This window comes from Eschrichtius robustus, chromosome 1 (assembly GCF_028021215.1).
Source record: "Eschrichtius robustus isolate mEscRob2 chromosome 1, mEscRob2.pri, whole genome shotgun sequence".
Classification (NCBI taxonomy): domain Eukaryota; kingdom Metazoa; phylum Chordata; class Mammalia; order Artiodactyla; family Eschrichtiidae; genus Eschrichtius; species Eschrichtius robustus.
In genome coordinates this window covers 127,345,002-127,367,534 of record NC_090824.1, presented here as the reverse complement: position 1 = coordinate 127,367,534, position 22,533 = coordinate 127,345,002, and the positions used below count along the sequence as shown (strand labels likewise).

Genomic DNA, 22,533 nt, shown 5'->3' with positions numbered 1-22,533 from the left:
TTCAGCCATTACTGCATCCCCTTAACCTCTCCTAATTGGCCAAGTTAGCTGCCTGTAGCCCTGGTCAAAGGCAGAGGCAGAAAGAAAAGTCCTGCTCCCTCCATGACTCTGTCAGGCCCTGTGCCAGAGCCAAGTTTGCTCTGAGGAGTGGCTTTGTTGGGTACTCAGAGGCTGGCGCTGCCGTCCATCACCACTGGGGAAGGGTGAGTGAGTGGCTGCTTATTAAAACAGGCTGCATTCCTGGAACATGAAGTATTTTGCTGAATTATTGAGTCGCTTTGCAGCTTTCCTGTTGACCCAGAGTGAGCAGGCTGACAGCAGCACCATCAGTCACCTTCAGTGTGGAATGGCTTGTTTGAACACAGTATCCTTCTTATAGCAGCCTGGCCCCTGGCCCCTTCCCTCTCCTTCCAGAGGAAAGGAGCCAGCAAGGACAGGAAGGTAGAAGCAGTGGGGGACATCTTTCTCCAGGGAGGCTTTAATGATTCTGAGACCACCTCTCCCCTGGAAGGGCTTGGGGATAACTCTGTTTGGTGGGAGGCATGGATTGAGTGACTTCTTAGTCAACCCTGAGTCATTCTTTATCTCGGAGGCTTATACAACTCCTGAAATTGCCGGGAGCTGCCTTCCTGTACCGGCGAAGTAGCTTCACTTAGAGGCTGGCTTACCTTCCCTTATGGATTTTTGAAAAAGTAGAATGACCTTAGTTTGCGACATTCCCAAATATCACAGATTTCCCTGGAGTCCTGCACTGTCATTTGTCATAAAGCGAGGGCTGTAAGCCCTGGGAGGGCTGGCCCAGGCTGTGCTGTAGGACTCCCTGCCCAAGTTGGCCTGACCCTCCATGGAAAGCAGGCTGTAGGCATCTCCAGTGACTGGACCCCGTGGCTCTGCCCCCCAAGGAGTGGTCCACAGGGCAGGCTCCTCTGGGGTGCTGGTGGGGAAGTGAAAGAGCTCTGGCTTCAAGGCCCGAGGACTTGGGTTGAGTCCAAGTTACACCTTGACCTTGGGAAGTTACTTCCTCTCTCTGGTCTTTAATGGCCACTTCAAATCTCCTCCATTTTGACCTTATGTGTGAGGAAGGGGCTTTGCCTGTCAGTACCCAATTCTGACTCCCTCCTTAGGACTCTGTCCTCACACCATTCATTCCCTTGTCCTACTGCTTCATGATGGCCATCCCATTAGCCCAGAAAGCCACCCCTTGGGAACTGGCACAGGGCAGTAGGTTAAGCCCAGTGGCTTTGAAATTAGAGTGACTTGCATTTGAATTCTGCCTCTGAAACTTATTATCTGTGTGACCTCGAACAGGTGATTTAACTTCCCAGTTTTCTCATCCAGAAAACAAAGGGGGAGAGTACATAAAACAAAATAAGAATAAAAACTCTAAGAAAGAAATAAAGGGGGCGTAATAATGCTACCTGCCTCAGATAGAGACTGAGTGATTTTGCCTATAAATCTCTGTGGCACAGGGCAAAGTCTCAACAGCCAGGTCTACATAAGAACTGGAACCCAGGTCTCTGACTTCCCGTCCAGAGCTTCTGCTCTCTGGATCTTAGCTTCTTCTTCTGCAGAGCTGGTTCTGAGCCTTCCCAAGATGGCATGCGAAGCTCTTCCCCAGGGGGTGTTATTTTTGGTGGGAGGGAGATTAATCTACTGTCTGGGACCTAGTCAGACTCAGAGGGTCCTTTTGCTGACTTGGCTTCTGTTCTCCAGCTGGGTGGACCAATCCCCAGAGGGCCATGAGCAATCATGGTTGGGGAGGTGGCAGTTGGCATAGAAACTCTCAGGGCCCAATTCCTATCAAGGTCACCCCATGGGCTGCTCCAGCCCTGGGTCTGGAGGTTTTCAGAAGTCCCCAGGTACTGTCCACAGTGTCACCCAGAAAGTATTTTCTGCAGCCCTTCTAAGTATCGCTCTGAAGGGACTGGGGAGAAGTCAGCAGGTGTAGCAAATGCTGCCGCCATGTCAGTAATACGTTCTGCATCACAATGGCCCAGATCCCACCATCGATTTTTCTTTATTGTGTTCCATCATATTCGAAGCCGCCATGCATTTTAAAGTAATTATTGAATGGCATCCTTGATATAGCTTAACACGAATATCATTCTAACAGGAGTGATTGATTTTCAATACTTTCAAGTGGCTTTCTCTTCTGTGCCTTAGGATCAGTTATAAGACAGCGTATCGGCGTGGGCTCCGGACCATGTACCGGCGGAGGTCCCAGTGCTGTCCTGGCTACTACGAAAGCGGAGACTTCTGCATACGTATGTGGGGGCTGCAGTGGGGAGGGGAGGGAAGGGGGACAAGGGAAAGGGAGGTAGGGCTGTTATCCAGGCCCTGGGCAGCAGGCCTCAGCTGACCTGAGGGCTCCAGAAATCATTGCCTGCTGCCGGTTCTGGGGGGATAGTGGGTCTGGTGCAAACGCGTTAGCACAGATTTGTCTATCAGATCAACTTCCTAAAAGGGTGCATGTAAGCACATCAGTTCTAGGCTTTGATGGGGTCAGGAGAGAAGTGGACTCTTCTGGAGTGGGTGCTCTGAGGAGCACTGGGGAAGAAGTGCTGAGTGCCTGGCACAGAGCTGAGGTGCTCAAGAAGGAAGGAAGAGGTGAATGAATAAATGGATGGAGAGATGGAGAGATGCGTGGATAGATGGATGGATGGATGGATGGATGGATGGATGGATGGATGGATGGATGGATGGAAGAGAGGAAGCAGGGAGGGCGGGATCATTGGATGGCAAGATCGTAGCACCTAGAAGGAGGATGGCAAGAGTAAGCTCACAAGGGACTGGTTCCAGTAAATGGGAGGATTTCCAAAAAGGACTGGGAGACACTGAAGAAAAGGTGGGTGCATAAAAGATTCATGTCATCTCTTCCCCTGTTTGTCTACAGAAAACTGAAGCCTTAGTGCCCCCAGAGAGATAAGGGCTAAGTTTCTGGCAGCCACAGGCCCTCTGGGTGGAGGGCATTGTCATGCAGTAGGAGACACCCAGGAGCCTGCAGATCTGGGCTCTGGTCCCATCTTCCCAGGCATGTTGCTTTGGGCAAGTCACTCAACCTCTCTGGGAGGATGATTGTAGGGCCCTGTTGTCAGAGTCTAGAGGACTCTTTCCCACTCACCTCTGAACAGTAGAGGGGGCCAGTATGGAGCTTTCCATTGGGCATTAGGGGTTCCCTCAACTGCAGGAGAGTGTCAGAGAAGCTAGGAGCCCCCATTTAATGACTGAGAGGAGAATCCAGCCCCAGAGCTTCTGCCTCTTCATTTGGAGGCAGATTTGGAGAGTGAATCTCCTTTTTAGTATTCTCCTTGCCATTCGGGAGGGTAGAGCAAGCTAGCACCAGAGAGAGAATTTGGGCAGAGTGGGCATATTGATGTTGGGAATGAAATGACAGTTTTCCCCTACTGATGTTACATCTCCCCTAATGCTAAAGAAACTTGATTCTAATTGCATTACAGGAATGAATGAAAAATGCTCTCGCAAATAAGTGCAATAGTGATGGTTTCGCAGGAAAAACACAAAGATACTCACCCAAAGCAAACCCAAAAAGGCTGTTTCCCAGGAGCAGGGCAGAAGACTGGGCTGGAACAAGGCCTTGGCTGACACTTCACCTGGGATAGGGTTACTGGGGGCGCCCAGGTGTAGAAGTGAGATCAGGTTGAAGGCTTTACTGCTGCTGCTTTGTCTGCTCGAAGCAGAGTGAACGTCAGGTGTGGGGTGGGACGCGGGATTTATAAAGCCTGAGCAGGATGGTTGTGAGTGGCCCTTTGGAGCTCAGGGCACAGCGATGGACTCAGGGAAATTATAAAGGGATTCTGGACGTCAGCATGGGGCTCCAGGAATGGACGAGCTCATCCCCTTTCTAATTTCTATTCGTGGATGTTGGTAAAGCTCTTGGAACATGAAAAGCAGAGCAGAAGCAGAGTGTCCTGATTGTACAGGCTCAGTCTTGCTGACCGGGAAAGGCCGCTTATAACCTCCCACCTACTCCTTATATAACGTCCAGGGACTGCCTGCCAAACTGGTGCCACAGGCCTGTCCACCTCCAGGAAGCCAAGCTAGAAAAGCCACTTTCAGGTCTGAAGGCTTTTCCTAGGAGGGCACAGGAGAGTTTCAGCAGCGAGATGGGGCGTTGTGGCATGCTGGGTGCTGGCAGTGATGGCACTGAAGGGCAAGAGTCCCACAGGCCTGGGTTTGCAGCTCAGCTCTGCCAGTCCCAGTATCTTGCTCTTTACCCTCCTCCTCATCGTCTGCAGGGTACACACCCCATGCCAGGCACCATTCTGATCACTTTACATACATGAACACGTCAACTCCTCACAACAGCCCTCTGGGGTAGGTACCCTTATTTCTCCCATTTTACAGATGGGAAAACTGAGTCACAGAGCAATTAAGTAACTTGACCAAGATCCCACAACTAGAAAGTGATAGTATTGGGATTTGAACCTAGGCTCTGTGGCTCCAGAGTCTGCTCTGAACCACCCTGGACGGGCTACTTCTCTCTTCATGAACCAAGATGTCACCTCTCAGAACCTCAGTTTCCATTCATGCAAAGTAGGAATAGTAACACCTACACCACCAGGCACAGCACAAGGTAGGGGCTTAATAAATGTCACGTCCCTACTTCATGGCTTTGGGTCTTAACATTTTTTTCAGCCTTGACTTTTTTTTTTTTTTTTTAAAGACTTAACTTTTTCTTTTTTTTAATTTATTTATTTTTATTTATTTATGGCTGTGTTGGGTCTTCGTTGCTGTGCGAGGGCTTTCTCTAGTTGTGGCAAGCAGGGGCCACTCCTCATCGCAGTGCGTGGGCCTCTCACTATCGCGGCCTCTCTTGTTGCGGAGCACAGGCTCCAGACGCGCAGGCTCAGTAATTGTGGCTCACGGGCCCAGTTGCTCCGCGGCACGTGGGATCCTCCCAGACCAGGGCTCGAACCCGTGTCCCCTGCATTGGCAGGCAGATTCTCAACCACTGTGCCACCAGGGAAGCCCTCAGCCTTGACTTTTATTTTAATTTCTCAGGGCTCCACGGACCCTCTCCATGGGAAAATGCGCACTACATAGGTAAACCTACACGTACACACAGTCCTTTGCACACAATTTCAGTGGGTTCATGGATCCCTTGAAACCCTTAAGGGTCCTCCAACCCATGGTGAAGAGCTTCTGCCATATGCTCATGTTTATCCACTCCACTTATATTTGTTGCTTCCTATTATGCAAATGCTGGGGAATGTAGATGCAAAAGAGAGATGGTTGCTGCCTCGGGGAGCCTGCGACCTGGTGGGAGGAGGTGGTCTGGTTCACAAATACGTGCAGCAGAGTGTTGTCGGTGCTTTGACAGGCAACTCTATAAAGTAGGGTGTATAAAGGACTAAAGAGGAGGGGCTGTCTTTTAGCCACGCCGTCTTGGCTGAGTGTTAAGGAGAAATCCGCTACAGACAGAAGAGGAAGCCCTTGAAGGGTGTTTCAACCCAGTATTTATTAAATGCCTACTCATTCTGCTTTGCAAGCATGTTAACTGATGGGGCCTGATCAAGGGAAACGGGTAGGGACTGGTAAGAGTCTAGGTGGTCATGGGAGTGAGGAAAGAGGTTCATGAAGTAAGTGGACCCTAGGGTGAGGTTACAAGAATAAACTTCTAGGGAAGAGTACAAAAATGATCGCAAACACATATTATCTTGACTGAGAACTGCAGAATTTCACAGCCGGAAGGAAACGCTGAGATCATTTAACTCAACCTTATCACAGTACAGGAGAGACACTTATGTACAAGTGAGGAAGGGACTTCTCCCAGGTTCCCAAAGCACAACAGTGGCAGGGCTAGGACTTGAATCTGGGACCACACACTCAGTCTAGATTCTTTGATGCATCCAACTGTCTCTACTTCAAGTTGATTTCTATATCTTCCTGGGCACCAGCTTGTTGCTAGGGCACTTGTAAGTCATGTGCTGATTGACACTGAGGGGATGGAGTAGAGAGAGGGATGTCAGTGGAGGTGATTTTAGGAAGAAGGGAGAAGATGGAATGAGGATCAGGAGGTTACAGGGTAAACAGTTACAAAGCATCACAGCCTGGGTGGCTTAAACAGCAGGAGTTTATTGTCTCACCGTTCTGGAGGTTAGAAGTCCACAATCAGGGTGTCAGCAGGGTTGGTTCCTTCTGAGGGACCATATGGGAGGGAAGATCTTTTCCAGGCCCCTCTCCAGGTTGCCCTCTCCTAGCTTCTGGTAGTTCCTTGGCTTGTGGCCCCATAACACTGTTCTTCACATGGCTTTCTCCCTGTGCATGTCTGTCTCTAAATTTCCCCTTTTATAAGGACACTAGTCATATTGGATTAGGGCCCAGCCTGATGACCTCATTTTAACTTGGTTACCTCTGTGAGACCCTATCTCCAAATAAGGTCTCATTCTGTGTTGCCGGGAGTTAGGACTTCAGCATATGTATTTTAGGGGGACAAAATTCAACCCATAACAGGTGAGTGTCCGCCGTTACCAGGACTCTGTCCTGCTTATTGTGATGGGAGGAAAGGGAGAGGGAACCAGCCAGTGACCCACGAGCTTTGTTGTCTCTCTACGAGACAGTGGAGACCCCAGGGTCTGGGAACTTGTGAGAGGGAGAAATGGTAGTGAGAGGGTGAAGGATGGTGCCCAGGGTGCTGGGTGCCAGATGAGAAGCTTGTAAACCTGGGAGCACTCATGAGCTGCTGCCCTGTAGCCCCTGAACCTCCATTCCTCCCTTTCCACCCCTTGGAGGCCAGAAACCTCCAAGTTCGCCAGAACCTGGTGAGAACCCATTCGATGCCAGAGTCCTCTCTGTACAAGAGACCCTGTACAAGAGCATCACCTGTGCTCTGGGAAGGGACAGGGGGACATCGGCCTCCTTCCAAAACCACCTTCCTGGAGACTGTTTCTCGGCAGGTGCTAGAAGGACACTTGCCTGGGAGTGAAAACCTTGGTTGACTCTGCCACCAGTTTGCTGTGCAATCTTGGGCGAGTCCCTTTGCCTCTCTGGACTGGATCATCCCTGTGCATGGAAGGAGGAAAGATGAAGCAATGAGTGAGAGTGTCCTGGAAAGCCTAAGGCTTGGTACAGATGCAGGGTGGCCTATTTTTCCTCCTCTTTGTACCATTTCCTCTGACCCAGAGCTGCCATCCTCATCCCAGAGCCCTTGGCAGCCCTTCTAGAACCATCTGCACCAGAGCTGCCCGTCCCCTCCCATTATCTACAGAGACAGCTGAGTCCTGGCCACTCTTGGTTGCCCAAGCATCAAATATTTCCTGAAGATCAGTGGGTACAACACATTTCCTTCTTTCTCTTTTCTTGCGAGATAGGGCAGTGAGCATTTCGGGAAGCTCTGTTCTTTGAAAATATTGGCCCATGTCAGGCTGGATGAGCTGGGTTATGCTGCAGTGGTAAACAACACCCAAATCCCAGTGGCTTAAAACAATAAAATTTTATTTCTTGTTCACATTGCTTGTCCATTGTGGGCCAGCTGGGGTCTGCTTTTAGTCAGTGTTACCCCAGGACCCAGGCTGATGGAGCAGTCACCCTCTGCAATGTTGCTGGTTGGCTTGGCAGAGAGTAGAGGGCTCTGGCGGGTCTTGAAGGCAGAGTGCCAGAGATACTTAGTAAGTAGTATTAATGTTTATCACAGGTGCCATAGATGCCACAGTAATTACAATGCACAGTTCATGCAAATACTTTATTGAACACCTGATAACCTAATCTCAGAATCACCTGGAAGACTTGTTACCATGCAGACTCCTGGGCCCCAGGCTCAGAGTCTCAAATTCAGAAGGTTTGGGGTGGGGCTGGGGAATTTGAATTTCTAACAAGTTCCCAGGTGATGCTAGTGCTGCTGGAATGGGACCCACACTTTGAAAACCACTGGTCTTCGTTATGCTAAGTCATGGTTGCTGTGCTGACCTCAGCTTCCGGTCAATTGCAAAGAGCCCAGCGGGTTCTTAGCAGGTGCGTCCCCTTGGTACTCAGGGCTTCCCCTGATGGGTAACAGGGAGAGAGCACGTCTCAGAGTAGTCAGCAAGGAGGGGGAATTTCTCTACACAACCTCCCTGTCTCTTATTTCCCCTTGGTCAGAGTCTCCCCCCTGGAGCAGTAACTTCCCCCGACTTCCAGACCATGTAGTCTAGCCCTTTCAGTGGCTGCTGGGAATGCCGGAGCCCAGCCGGGGCCGTGTGGTTTTCTTCCAAATCCAGAAGTTGAGGGATTAACCAGAAACTCCAGGTATGTGGCTGCCGGGCTGAGCCGTGGCCCAGGGGAGTGCTCAGCATACTTGGGTACCTAGTTGGGTTGTCAGTCCGTGTGAGGGCAGCTGAGGGGCAGGGAGCCACAGCAGATCTGGGAGATTGGCTGCATCACAGGAACCTGAGGGGTGCGTAAGACTTAACGCCAGTAAATGCCTCACGCCATTTTGGGATTTAGGTACCCCTGTTTTACTATTGCAGTTGTTTTGTACAGTCGACTGTCATTTAAAATGAAATTTAACTCACGTTGACTGGTTTCTTTGCTCCCACCTCTTGCCTCTCACTTCTCCCTTCTTGGTTTGGCTTCGGTGCTCTTGAAGGGTCTTTTTTAGTGGCTCTTTCCAGGAGGGTCCATGAAGTGATCAACTCTTAAACGCTTTACTTGTCTGAAGATGCCTTTATTTTGCTCTCACGCTTGGTTGGTGGTTTAGCTGCTGATGGAATTCTAGGTTTTCAGTCATTTTCCTTCAGCAGTTTGAGAATGTTTTTCCATTGTGTTCTGGACTTTGTCATTGCAGTGCTCTGCGGTTTCCCTAGGATGTGTCTGGGTGTGGGGTTATTTTTAGTCATACTGTTGGCTCCTCAGACGTATACATCTTCTTCAAGCTAAGGATTCGTGTCCTTTATCAGTTCCGGAAAATTCTCAGGCATATCTCTTCAAATATCTCCTTTCCTTCATTCTCCCAGTTCTCTCCTATTGGAGCGCCAAACTGTTGGGCTCTGTCACTGCTGCCTCCTCTATCTCTCCTAAGCTCTAATTTTTCATCTCTTTTATCTCTCCAGGTCGTATCTTGGACATTTTCCTCATATCCATTTGTTTCAAATCCTTTCGCTCTGCTAATTAACCTGTCTTTTGAGGTCTTAATTCCAATGACGACATGTTTCATTTGCAGTTCTCTTGTTTCTTTTTCAAATCTGCATGTTTCTTTCCCGTGGTGTCCTATTCGTTCATTATGTATTCTAATCCTTCTTTTAATGCTTTAATTATTTTAAACATATTCCTTTTGTAGTCTCTTCAGATAATTCTATCTTGAGCTATTAGTTCTATTGGATCAAGTTCCTGGAATATCAGTTCTCCTGTTTTTGGAGACAGCTGATTCTCCTTGACCATGGATTGTTTCCTCATATAGGTTGTAATTTTTTTTTTCCTCTTCTTTTTTTTTTGCTATGAACTCTTTAGCCTTTCTGCCCCTCCCCCACATCCCAGATTGTGCAAGAGCCCTACACATTAGTTTTGCATTTTCTTATTAAGCACTCTAATGTTTTTCACTGGCTCATGACCAGTTTTTGTTTTTTAAAAAAATTTATTTATTTATTTTTGGCTGTGTTGGGTCTTCGTTTCTGTGCGAGGGCTTTCTGTAGTTGTGGCAAGCGGGGGCCACTCTTCTTTGCGGTGCGCGGGCCTCTCACTGTCGCGGCCTCTCTTGTTGCAGAGCACAGGCTCCAGACGCGCAGGCTCAGCAATTGTGGCTCACGGGCCCAGTTGCTCCGCAGCCTGTGGGATCTTCCCAGACCAGGGCTCGAACCCGTGTCCCCTGCATTGGTAGGCGGATTCTCAACCGCTGCACCACCAGGGAAGCCCCATGACCAGTTTTTGCATTGATAATTTGGTTTGAGATTCCACGATGTGTGTGGTGAAGGCTTAGGGGTTTTCCCTTTAAAAAAAAATTGATGTGAAATTCACATAACATAATATAAACCATTTTGAAATATTCAATTCAACGGCATTTAGTGCATTCACAATGTTGTGCAACCACCAGCTCTTTCTAGTTCTAAAACATTTTCGTCACCCCTAAAGGAGACCCCATACCCATTAAGCAGTCACTCCCTATTCCCCCCTCCTGTTTTTTGTTTCCTGTGGGAGACTTTTTTCCTCATCCAGAATCCCTGTTTATTCTTAGGCTGGTTAGGCAGCATTTTCAAGTATCCCCTCCATGGAGCTGGCAACTCCCAAGGCCCAGTCTGCCCGTGTGGGTGTTAACCCCCAGGCTCCCAGCCTGGGCTGAGGGGTAGCAGCTAGGCCAGGGCTGACGTTCCCTGGGCTACCTTAGCTCCAGCACCTGACCTTCTGCGACTGCTATAAACTACCCGCACCTTTTTCTCACACTTAGGGATTTACCTTTCTCCTATTAGAGTTCAGGTGTGTATTTTTTTAATATTTTAATTATGCTTGGGAGGCATTTTTGTAGCAGGGGTGCCTACATTAGTACTTTTTACCTTGTCACTGCAACTGCCCCTGGTGTATAGCTAGTGGTGGAGTGGGGGGACTTATAACCAGACCCTGTGACGTTTAATTCAGTGCTCTCTTGGACTGATGGCTAACTTCCAACAACATAATAAAACAATAGTGTAACTTCTGGTGGTTCACCCAGCATTTCCCATACAGTGTATCACTTGGTCTTCACAGGCTGGAGAAGTGAGTATTAGTGTTACCACCCTGTACAGCAGAGGAAACTGCAGCTGGGTGAGGCTAAGTGATGCATCCACATGGACAGGTGCAGCCCAGGAATGGAGATCAACTTGCAATCCTCTACTTTCCCCTCCTTCAGTGGGTTTTCTCTCAGCAGGAGAGACCTGTGGCCAGGAGAGGAAAGTGGGGGTGAAATAAGAGGGGAGGTGGAGAGGTTTATAGGGAGAGGAAGGGACTGAGGGCAAACCGGTTTGATTTTGAAATTTTGCTAAGGTGAGTCTGATAGGTGCCAGGATCAGGGTAGTGAGTCCGAGGGATTGCTGCGTGCGCATGTGTACACAGAGCTGTGGGTCCTGTCTGAAACACGTAGCTGCTAGGTAAAATAATTCTCTGCTGACCCTCTAAGAGGCTCCCTAGGGAATCCTGCCTGCTGCCATCACCAGAAATAGGGCTGATGCCACTCCCTTGGGTCACCAACACCTGGTGCTGAGCTTTGCTACCTAGAACAACATTCATCCTTCCATTTGTCCATCTATCTATCAACATTTATTAGATACCTGTGCCTTGAAGGCACTACGGAATCCTGGGAATACAGAGACGAATAAGAAGCATGTGGTCTAGTGGGAAAAATGGTTTTATATATATGTATGTGTGTATATGTACATATAGTAGACATATACTATATATATAATACTATCTTTAACTTTTAAAAGATTTCAGCACAGTATATAAGAAGCACCCTTCAGATAAGCAGGCAAGGACACAGAGGGTGTCACCAGGCTGGTGGTGGGGAAGGAATGGTTGCCTAGCTGCCCCGGCAGGTCCTCGCTGAGTGGCCAAAGCTGGTGCAGCCACCACCATCTCGTCCCCCGTCTGTGGGCTTAGAGCACTGATTTAGGATGCCCAGAGTGGCTGATTCACGCTGACCAAACATATAAAATACTGACGCTTAACCCTGCGACTAATAAATTCATGTACAGTGAGAAATAAGGACCAAAGACTTGCTCTTGTTCACTTGTGAGTACTTTTCAGGCCCTCAATAAATAATTGTTGAATGAGTAGATTCATGGTCCAGGCACCCCCAAGGCCCAGTGGGTTCTCTGGACACCCCTCCTGTTAGCACCTGTTTTGGATTCCCTGTGTTTCACTCCAGGGCACCACCTGGCAGTTTGGGAGGTTTGGGAGCCACGTGGCAGTTGGTTCCATGTGCTCTGCGCTCACAGCCCCTGGGTCCCCTCTGTCACTCTGTTCCACTGGTTGTGGTGCTGCCTCATCTGTCCCTCTCTCCCACTCAGAAGTGAGTTCCTGAAGCAGAAGAATCCTGTCTTCTACATGGGGTATACCCAGGGCCTGGTACTTATTGCTGAATAATCATTGAACGAGTGAGTGACTGACTGAATGAATGAATGAATGAATGAAATAGACTCATACTGCAAATACTGAGAGACATCTTAGGGAGAAGCAACCAATTCTGTCTGGGGAATCCAAGGCCAGGAGGATCAAAGAAGACTCTTTGAAGGAAGTCAGTTTTGAGCTGAGCCTGAGAGATGAGTAGGAACTTGGCCGGAGGACGAGAGATGGGAAATGGCTAAGAGCCTGAGTTTTGAAGCCCACTCCTTCTGTGCGATGCTGAGACTGTTATTTCACCTCTCCCTCCCTTGGTTTTCTCATCTGTAAAATAAGATAGGGCTGTGTTAAGTACCTACCTCTTTGGGCTCTCGTGAGGATTAAATGAGTTACCGCAAAGAAAGCATTTAGGCCAGAGCCCAGCACAGAATAAGAGCTCGGTAAATGTTAGCTGCTGCTATTTGTATTATTTTTGTGAGGGAGGGCATTCTCTGGCAGAGGGGACAGCCTGAGCAAAGATGAAAGAGCAGACAGGATCAGGACACTTGCAGCAGGAGCGCAGGCGAAAGCGTGGTGGGAGAAGGGGCTGGGTGGGGCTGGACCCTCGGCACCACACTGAGGAGACTGGACAATTTCATGAGATCATTGAAGGGTTAAAGCAGCCAGTGACCTGCTCACGGTGGTGTCAGGAAGCCATTGCTCTGGGGGCAGTAGTGTGGAGGACCATGGAAGGGGTGAAAGACAAGTTAGGAGGTATGTGCAGGGGTGGGTGAGCCGTGGCCGTGCCCCTTGACCTTGGTCTGGCCTAGCCCTGAGCTTCCCTGCTAGCAATGCCCCCCGCCCCCTGCAGCAAGTGCCAGCAGGGTTTTTTGTGCTGACACAGCTGGGGAAAGATGTAGGTGCTGCTTCTTAATTACCAGCTGCAGCTGTAATTAAACCTCTGCTATCCGGACTGGGCGGCCTCTGAGGGGAAGCCTTTATCAGTGTCAGAGCAGTTGGGCATTTATTTAAGTCCCCTTCCTGGTGTCCTGGGCCGAGTAAAGCCTGTGAAATAGCGAACCTGTCCCCAGCCTAACTACCCGCTTCTCTATGGAAACTGCTTAAAGGCTCCCACTTTCCATCTTCTAATTCCCTCAATGTCTACAGAATACCACCTCCGACTTCTGGTCCTTGTTGGGAGTTTGCTGCTTCTCTGATGTTCTCACCGTGCTCTAAGCCCCACGTGGCCTGGCCCCAGCTAACTCTGACCCCTTTCCTCCCGCGCTCTCCCTCCCATGCCGGCCTCCTTGCTCTTTCTGCCTGTGCCTCGTGTTCCCGCCTCAGCACACAGGAAGCCCTGTTTGCTGTTCCCTCTGCCCATATGCTCTTCCCCCACATACCATGTAGCTCACTCCCTATTTCACTTAGTGTCTTCTCACATGACATATTATCAGTTTTTCCTGACCACCCTGTCTGAAATAGCAATCCCCTCCCTGACATCTTTCTGTACGCCCTTATCTTGTTTTTTTTTTTTTTTTTTATTGAAATATAGTTGACTTACAATGTTGTATTAGTTTCAGGTGTACAGCAAAATGATTCAGTTATACATACATATATATATCTGTTTTTTTCAGAATCTTTTTTCTTATAGGTTATTACAAAATATTGAGTATAGTTCCCTGTGCTATACAGTAGGTCCTTGTTGGTTATCTATTTTATTAGTAGTGTGTATCTGTTAATCCCAAACTCCTAATTTATCCCTCCTTCCCCCTCTCCCCTTTGGGAACCATGTGTTTCTTTCCTATGTCTGTGGATCTGTTTCTGTTTTGTATATAAGTTCATTTGTATCATTTTTTTTCAGATTCCACATTTAAGCAATATCATATGGTGTTTGCTTTTCTCTGTCTGACTTCACTTAGTCTGATAATCTCTAGGTCCATCCATGTTGCTGCAAATGTCATTATTTTATTCTTTTCTACGGCTGAGTAATATTCCATTGTATATAGGTACCACATCTTCTTTATCTATTCATCTGTCGATGGACATTTAGGTTGCTTCCATGTCTTGGCTATTGTAAATAGTGCTGCTATGAAATTGGGGTGCATGTACCTTTTCGGTTTTTTTAAAAATAAATTTATATTTTATTTATTTATTTTTGGCTGCGTTGGGTCTTCGTTGCTGCGCAGGGGCTTTCTCTAGTTGCGCCGAGCGGGGGCTACTCTTTGTTGCAGTGTCTGTGCTTCTTGTTGTGGTGGCTTCTCTTGCTGTGCAGCACGGGCTCTAGGTGCATGGCCTTCAGTAGTTGTGGCATGTGGGCTCAATAGTTGTGGCTTGTGGACTCTAGAGTGCAGGCTCAGGCTCAGTAGTTGTGGCGCACGGACTTAGTTGCTCCGTGACATGTGGGATCTTCCCGGACCAGGGCTCAAACCCATGTCCCCTGCATTGGCAGGCAGATTCTTAACCACTGCACCACCAGGGAATTCCCTGTATCTTTTCAAATTAGGGTTTTCTCCACCTATTCTGTTTTTTAATTAGCATTGTCACTACCTGGCATAGAGACATAAGATATATATTTTTTATTTTCTGTCTCCCTAACTAGAATATATGCTCAGTAGGAACAAGGGACTTTGATTTGCTCCTAGCTGAGAGCTCTACTCCTAGAACAGCACCTGGCATATAGTAGGTGTTCAGTAAATGATGAATGAATGAACAAACAGACGAACTGTAAGCTCTTAAGGGCAGGAGCAACCTTTTAAAAACATCTCACTGTATGGTCTACAATGGCTTACATTGTGCCAGGCACATAGTAGGGACTCAGAAAATACTGAGTGATCAGGTACTTCCAAACTCTTCCAATTCTGCCTCGCCCCTCCCATCTGATTCAAGACTTCCCTCCCGCACCTCCCCCTGCTGCTTTCTCTAAATGCTGTACCCCAGACTCCTTATCATTCTGAATCTCGCTTCCCCAGGGTCTCGTTGGGTCTTCTGATCCTCAACACCCCACCCTGGCACCTGAATTCTCCGCATACCCACTCTCTGGGACTGTGTACGGGCCGATCCTACTTCCTAGAACCCTTGGTCCTGTTTCCACAGTTTCTGCCTAGTGGCTTTTGGAGACTTGGCGCGTAGCTGCCTGGTCTCTGGGAAGCCCCACCAGACACCTCCCTCGTCCTCTCCCCTCCTGGCCCTGATCTCAGCCCCTTTCCCCCACAACTGCCCTTACAACTGTCAACTTCTTTATCCTCTCTCTCCCTGGACGGTGGGCTTGTTGAGAGCAGAGGCTCAGGACCCCTCTGTATCTCAAGCACGCAGCCCAGGGCCCAGCAGGGAACATGCCTTTGCAGCCTTATTGATTAGAAGGAGGACATGTGGGCTGGCTTTTCCTGGGGACCCTCCAAGGACCCCCGAAGGAGTGGTTTCTGGGCAGGGCCCTGAGACCCCAGAGTGAAGGGTGGCCTGCCCCAGTTAGGGTTCTCATCCCTACTCCCTCCATCCCCTTGGGTCCCCAGAGCTTAGTGTCACATGTGTGTGAAGAGTCTGGAGACCCTGTTCCGGGGCTCTGTGGGGACTGAGTCCGCTGTCCCAGAAACCTCTGTGTTGGGCTGAGCTTGCAGTCATGGGAAGGCAGTGAAATTTTTCCTGCAACGCTTTCTGGTTTATTGAGCTCCTCCTTCCCTCCTGGCTCCTGGCCTTTGTAGCAGAGAGGTTTCAGAAAGTGGCCATTGCTGAGTTTCGTGAACGATGGCCATGTGGTCCCCAGGTCTCCTCTAATGCTTGCTCTCTGACTCAGGACAGCTGAGTGGCTTCAGGGAGGGTGAAAATGTTGACTCAGAGCCTCCGTCTGCCTCCCGATGGCCACTTCAGTACTCTTGGCTTTGAAGGGCTCTGATCAGCTGCCCGTCAAGTGGGTGGGGTGGGGACAGGCTGGGGGACCTGGCCACCTCTTCATACCATGCGGGCCAGGCATCGGCCAACACTCAGGGAAGGCTTGAGAGTCAGGTCCCCTCAACTTGTTCCAGGCACACATTCCACTGCCCCCAGCTTGTCTGTCCCTGGGGGTAAGAATGAAAATATTTAACTACGAGTATAGCACTTCTACCAATAGGGTTAGAATGGAATAGGGTCTTAGAGGCCTGCTGTGGGGCTGGGGATTAACCCTGTAGGTGCTGGATTATGGGTGGATGGAGGGGGCTGGGAGAGGGGCAGTGGTGACAACCACCGACCAACCAGAGCAGAGCTTTTTCAATATTTTAATACTCAGTACCCTTCTCCCCTGAACCAGAGCACCTGGGTCTTATTTGACCCTGGAGATGTAATATGTCTGGATCCTTGAGGAAGGGGCGTCTCAGCTTGAGCATCTGGCTGGGGGGGTGGGGCACTGCTTTCAACCCATGAGAAGGGTGTCCGTGTGGCATGTAGTGCCTGACAATGTAAAGGTCAAGAGCACGGACCCTGGAACTGGACTGCTGCCTCTCGCCTTTGTGACTGTGGGCAAATTACTTAGCTTCTCCGTGCCTCTGTTTACTCCATGGTAAAGCGGTGTAGCAAGAGTACCTTCCTCATGGGGTTGTTGTGAAGATGAAATAAGTGAATCTATGCAAACCAAGCACATGGCGAGTGCTGTGGAAGTGCTCGCTTTTATTACATGTGCACATGTATGTTCATGAGTGTTAGGTTTCACTGTGTGTGAAGAGCTCCCCTCTTATGTGATGTGTGCACATGCATGTTCTCTGTGTATACACTTGCTGTATGTGTGTGTTGCGTGTCTGCCCATGGACAGGGCCCCCATACCCCACGTGTCGAGTGCACATCTGCCTGCTTGTGTGTTTTGAGAGTTTGTGCACACGTCTCCCTTGGCTCTCCTGAGAGTCACCTTTCCCATCATCCTTTCCCACTTCGCTTTCTCCTTCTCCTTTGCAAGCAGCCAGTGGTGCTGAATTGTCACCTAGGGAGCCAGACTCGCATCTTTGCTCCGGATGGAGTGGGAAGGGGGAGCCAAGCGACACTATCAATCTCATTCCCCGGGATGGAGACAGACCTGGGACCACGGGAAAAAGCCAGGGAGGCCTCCTCCCACCCCTGGCCGGACAAAGAACTGGCCCTCTGGCCACCTTTACCCTGGGCTGAGCTGGACCGAAGGGAAGGAAAGAGGAAATCCCAAATCTGGAAGCTGGGGGTCAGGGGGCAACTTGAATGTGGCCCTTATCCCTTTGGTATGGCCAGGTGGAGAGACCAAGGCCTTGGCCTCTGTTTATCCACAAGGTTCCATCCACCAAACAAACTGCAGAGGCCTGATAGTAAATCAGCAGCGAGCGTGATTTAGAGGACTCTTGTTTGCTCAGCTCAGCTCAGCTTTTGTCAAGGTAAATGCATAAGCTGCAGAAAATCTCTTTGAAACAAAGGTCTCAAATGCCCTTCAGTCCTCCATAAAGGATTCTCCAAATTATATGGACTAGATTAGTATCTCTATTACATAAAACCATTTCAATGCCTGCTGTGGTCTTGGAGAATAAAGTCACCGGGCAGACCTTTTGTTGTTCTGCCCTGCCAGTGAGTGGTAATTGAAGATCTCCCTTTAAAAGTGTGTCAGGTGGAAAGAGCGGCTAATTTACTAGGTGGAGGGGCCTTTGTTAGGGAGACTGATGCTTTGTTCTGCTTGTCCGTTTTAATCTTGTTTTTGCACAATGGATTTACATAAAGCACTACCAGCCGATTTGATTCTGGGGAGGCATGTCTGGCCGGGCCGGGCCTTGCAGAAGGCGGCCACGCAGGGTCTCCTTTGCCTCTCTCTTCCTCCTCGCCTTGCTTTTCCCTTTCCTATTCTGGGCTCTTACCTCGATCCCAAGGAGCAGGCCCAAGCCCTGGGGCAAACTCTGTGGCTTCGTGGCAGTGGCTGCCTTTGTCTTTTTCTCATCAGAGCACACCTTCCTCCTTTTTAATTGCCTCTCTGCATGGAAACCCCAGAGGCAAGATCCAGGTTTGGGGCTACATTCTCTGCCAGTTGCCGGGTTTGAATCTAGCTGAGGTCTTCAGCCCTAAAGTCGAATGCCATCTGGTGCCTGATGGGATGGTTTGGGTTGGAGGGCCTCCACGGTCGGGGGCACTAAGCACTGTTGTCAGAGGGTCCTCCCCAGCGCTGGCTTCTGGCTCTGAGCAGGGGGTCACTGATCCCTGGTTGGGAGGAGCTGGGCTTTGCCTTGAGCAGGGGGCCACCTCCTTGGGGCTTGAGGCCGCTGTGGTGCTGGCAGATGTGAGCCCTGACCCGGCTTTCAGAGATGGAGTTCTCCGTCACCCATGCGGCTGTCATCTTGCTGTGCAACCGGGAGCACGCGCCCACCACTCTGGGCTTCAGCTCCCTCATCTGTAACGTCAGAGACCTATCAGCTCTGAGCTTCTATGAAACAGGAGCTTCAATTATGGTGACTGAGGGGCAAAGGTTTTTCTCATTTTGAAGTAAATGGGCAAAGTTAAGGCCAAGGGAGTATGGAAGATGGAAACATGCACTTGTAGTTCTTAGTGAAATGAATTGGAGGAAGAACCAAATAGAGGCAACGTGATTGGCAAAGAATCATGGAACAGTCAGAGCCCTTTGGAAGTGCTGTTTGCTTTGTTTCAAGGTGGTGGACATCCATATCCCTGGGATTATCTTGACAAATTCCATGTGGGCAAGAGGTTCATAAGCTTCGCAGGGGCAGGACCAAGGGGCTGGTGCAGGCCTTCACAGTTTCTCCTAAAGACTTAACTGCTTGGCAAGGTGGGGAGAGGGGACTGCAGGCAGGGTGGAGAAACTTCTTTGGAGCCGGTTGGGACACGTCCTAGATAACGACCTCATTTGGTGGACATTCACCTTCACGAAGAGGGAGTAAGGGAGGGACTCACACTTTTGGTGTCAGGCCTTTGTATATGCTACCTCATTTTCTCCTCAAGATGACTTTCCAGGAATGATTGCTCTGTTTACACGTGTAACACTGAGACGCAGAGGAGTTAAACGCTTTGCCCAAGGGCACCGCTGGGAAGTGGTGGAGCCGGGTTTCCAGTGCACTGATGTGGAGGAAGCCAGGGCTGGGAAGTCCATAGGAACCTTATGTGTAAAAGGATGCCCCCCTCCCCTGGCCAGGGTCTCCCTGTCATTGGTGCTCAGGCTCAGGTCAGGAGCCTGCTTTGCAGCCCAGCTTTGCACTTTGACCCGTGAGTGACTCAGACACGTCCTTTTTCGGAGTTTTTCTTTCTTTGTCTACAAGATAAGAGTATCCACCCTGTCCTATAAGACAATATGATGGGGCTTTGTAATCACCAGCCCCAGCTGACCCGCAACTTGCCCATCAGGCAGGAGAGATAACAATCTTCTCCTCCGCCCCATCTTATCATCACAGCTAACACTCATCTAGCACAGAGCTTTCCCTGCTAGGTCAAGGGCAAAGGAGTCACAGTTTTCAGATCTGAGAAGGAGCCGAGGGTTGAGAGGTGCACAGGCTCCCTTCCCTGGCTTCCTAAAGAAAATGTCTGAAACTGTCAGAAAGAATAGCAAATACATGTTACTGAGCGCGTGGTATGTGTCACAAATGGGGCGGAGTCATCGAGTGTGCAGGAGATGAGCTTTGTAAGTGACGAGGCGCCAGTCGTGGCTCTTCTTGCTCCAGGGCACGGCATGGACTACAGTATTTCCACCTGGAGAGCGAAGAAAGAAAGTCTACATTTGCATGGTACATATATATTGATACAGTAGAATACTACCATAGGAAAGAATGAAATAATGCCATTGGCAGCAACATGGATGCAACTAGAGATTACCATACTAAGTGAAGTGAGTCAGAAAAAGAAAGACAAATACCATGTGATATCACTTATATGTAGAATCCAAAATATGACACAAATGAACTTATCTATGAGACAAACAGACTCACAGACATAAAGAACAGACTTGTGGTTGCCAAGGGGGAGGGGCGTGGGGGAGGGATGGATTGGGAGTTTGGGGTTAGCAGGTGCAAACTAGTATATAAAGGATGGGTAAACAACAAGGTCCTACTGTATAGCACAGGGAACTATGTTCAATATCCTGTGATAAACCATAATGGAAAAGAATGTATATTTGTGTATACCTGACTCACTTTGCTGTACAGCAGAAATTAACACAACATTGTAAATCAACTATACTTCAATGAAAAAAGAAAAAAGAAAGTCTACATCTGCATCATCAAGGCCCTGGGTTTAGCCTGCAGGTGTCCCAGAGAGGGAGGACCTAGCCTGCCATTGATAGGAAGCTTCTCTGCCCACTGACACTCTTAATCTTCCATTGAGGAGGTTTGTGCATTCCTAAATCACAAGCTAGTCTTAAAGGTCTTTGCTAATAATTTTACAACTCAAAGGGTGGAAGGCGTAAGATTTGTCTGTCTCTATCTGTTTTGAAATGAACCTCCATCAAAGGCAGACACTAGGAGCTCTGAAGGTCATTTCCAGCCTGGAATTCCAGGGTGTGTCTGGGTGAGGTGGGGACTCACCCTGCTCCCGAGCAGACAAAAGGTGAGCTGACTTCTGGGCGGCCTGTCTCTGAGTCTGTGGTGGGAGACGTTCCCCTTGAGTAGAAGGCAAAGCCGGGATGCCTTGCCCCCTATATTTACCTTGATGGAGCTTTAAAACGCCGCTCTGACATGTGTACAAACCAGGCATGCAACAGTGTGGACGCCTCAGCTGGAGGTCTTAATTGCTTGCTAAGAAGGAGAGACGATTCTAAGCTGCCTGGGGAAAGTGGTTCATTTCCCAGAGCAGGGTGCAGAGCCAGGGGAGCCATATGGCCCAGCGGTGGAACAGCTGTCTCTTGAGAAGGAACAGTTCGGGAGCTTCCACCATCTGGGTGAATTACGAGACTTGCAATTTTCATGCATATGTTAAGGCAACCCACCAACACAGCAGTCAAGGGGCGGATGATGGAGAGAGGTGGAATGTCCTGTGCTCTGGAGAGAGATGGAGTGGGCTGTGGTCTGTGCCACAACACGGCCATCCATCCCCAGAAACCCTGACTCAGCGGCTGCCTCTTTGCCGGGCTGCCCTGGCCGGGGCTTGCCTCTGAGGTCTCGTGAGCTGATGCCCCGCCAGCTCCCCTGGGATCCCTACCGCTTGCACCTTCCACTTTCTCTCCAGAAAATATACGTCATTCCTTTAACTGTGGCTGCTGCTTGCCTCTTTGGCAGGGCCAGGAAAATCTAGCTGGAGAGTGCTTAGTGGTTTGGGGCTGTTATATTTTCTCTGCTCTATGATCCGTGTTAAGTTAAAAGGGCCAGAGCTGCTTTTCCTTCCCACAGAAGATAACTCAACCTGGACAGTCTCCCTCTGGGAGAATTAAAGATGATGAGGGACTTCTGGTTGGCTGGAACTGTTAATATCCTTCCCCCAATGTGGCCCTCTTCCTCCCCCAGCTCCCCAGCTGGTTGGAATGATGAATACATTACAGTGTGTTCTCATTCCAGATGATAGCTCTTTTCCTTTGCATGTGCTGCATATCCAGGGGGGCAGAAGGACAGTGGAGGTCTTAATTGCCTGCTAAGAACGAGAGACGATTCTGAGATCTGGGAAGCTGCCTGGGGAAAGTGTTTCATTTCCCAGAGCAGGGTGCAGAGCAAGGGGAGCCAAATGATCCAGCGGTGGAACCCGCGGGGCCTGCGGCGTGCCAGCACCGTGATGGGTGCTCATCCTCTGATCTTCTGGCAGTGCTTTGCCGTGGGTTGTGTGATTCCCAGATCACAGATGTGGAAGCAGAAGCACAGAGAGGTCATGTAACCGGCCAGAGGTGCTTCAGCCAAGAACCAGAACAGAGAATTCAAACTTAGGTCTAACTCCAAAGCCAGGGCTCTTTCCTAGAGACTGTGCCAGACCTGGACAGAGGTGGATCTACGAACGTGGTATTAGCTGAGGGAGTGCTTCTTAGGGAAAAGGCATCATGCAAATTGCTGTGTCTCAGGGCCTCTCGGTACCCCTCCCACTGATGAGCCAGGAATTTTCATGTTAGAGAGATTCTTCTGGGTGATTTCCTGGTCTCCAGAAGATTCCTGCTAAAATGTAGCTCTGTTACATGAGGAGGTAACGTGTTACTCTCCAAGCTCGCCAGGATGGAGAAAGGTTGGTATAGGCGAGTGGGGAGGGGAGACCTGGACAGAGCATACTGGTACCCTCTCTCCTTTAAAACTTGATCTGAAGCCAGCCCTTTCTCCCATCCTCGTGTTAGGAAGATACCCCAATTTGAGTCTCCACAATCAAGGCATCCCAACCCATGTAAGCAGGTTGGCTTTAGGTTAATCAATTGCCCAAATCTATGGCCAGGGCGTCCCGGCAGGGAGGGAGCATGGCCTGTGGTCCCCTCCACATCCCTTACTCCCTAGCTTGTGGGGATGGGACACAGCCTTTAGGCTCCTGTCTTCCCAGCCAAAGGAATACACTCTCCCCAGAAGCCCAGGACAGGCTCTGGGTGCCCTGCTGTTTAACCTGCTGTCTCTGTGTCACATTATGTCTTTGTGTTCGTCCCCCCATGGCCTCCTTGCA

At 49.6% G+C, this 22,533-nt stretch overlaps 1 protein-coding gene across 21 annotated transcripts in view; it reads left to right on the top strand.

Moving 5' to 3' along the window:
• MEGF11 (multiple EGF like domains 11) overlaps positions 1–22,533 on the top strand; it is a 377,426-nt gene that overhangs the window by 137,845 nt on the left and 217,048 nt on the right. For all 21 annotated transcript variants that reach the window (XR_011075258.1, XR_011075257.1, XR_011075256.1 and 18 more), the window contains exon 4: positions 2,164–2,264. Coding sequence is in view for 17 of the 21 variants with exons in the window: in XM_068553983.1 (XP_068410084.1) it covers positions 2,164–2,264 (101 nt within the window). In the remaining 4 variants the exon portion in view is untranslated. The remainder of the gene's footprint in view (positions 1–2,163; positions 2,265–22,533) is intronic.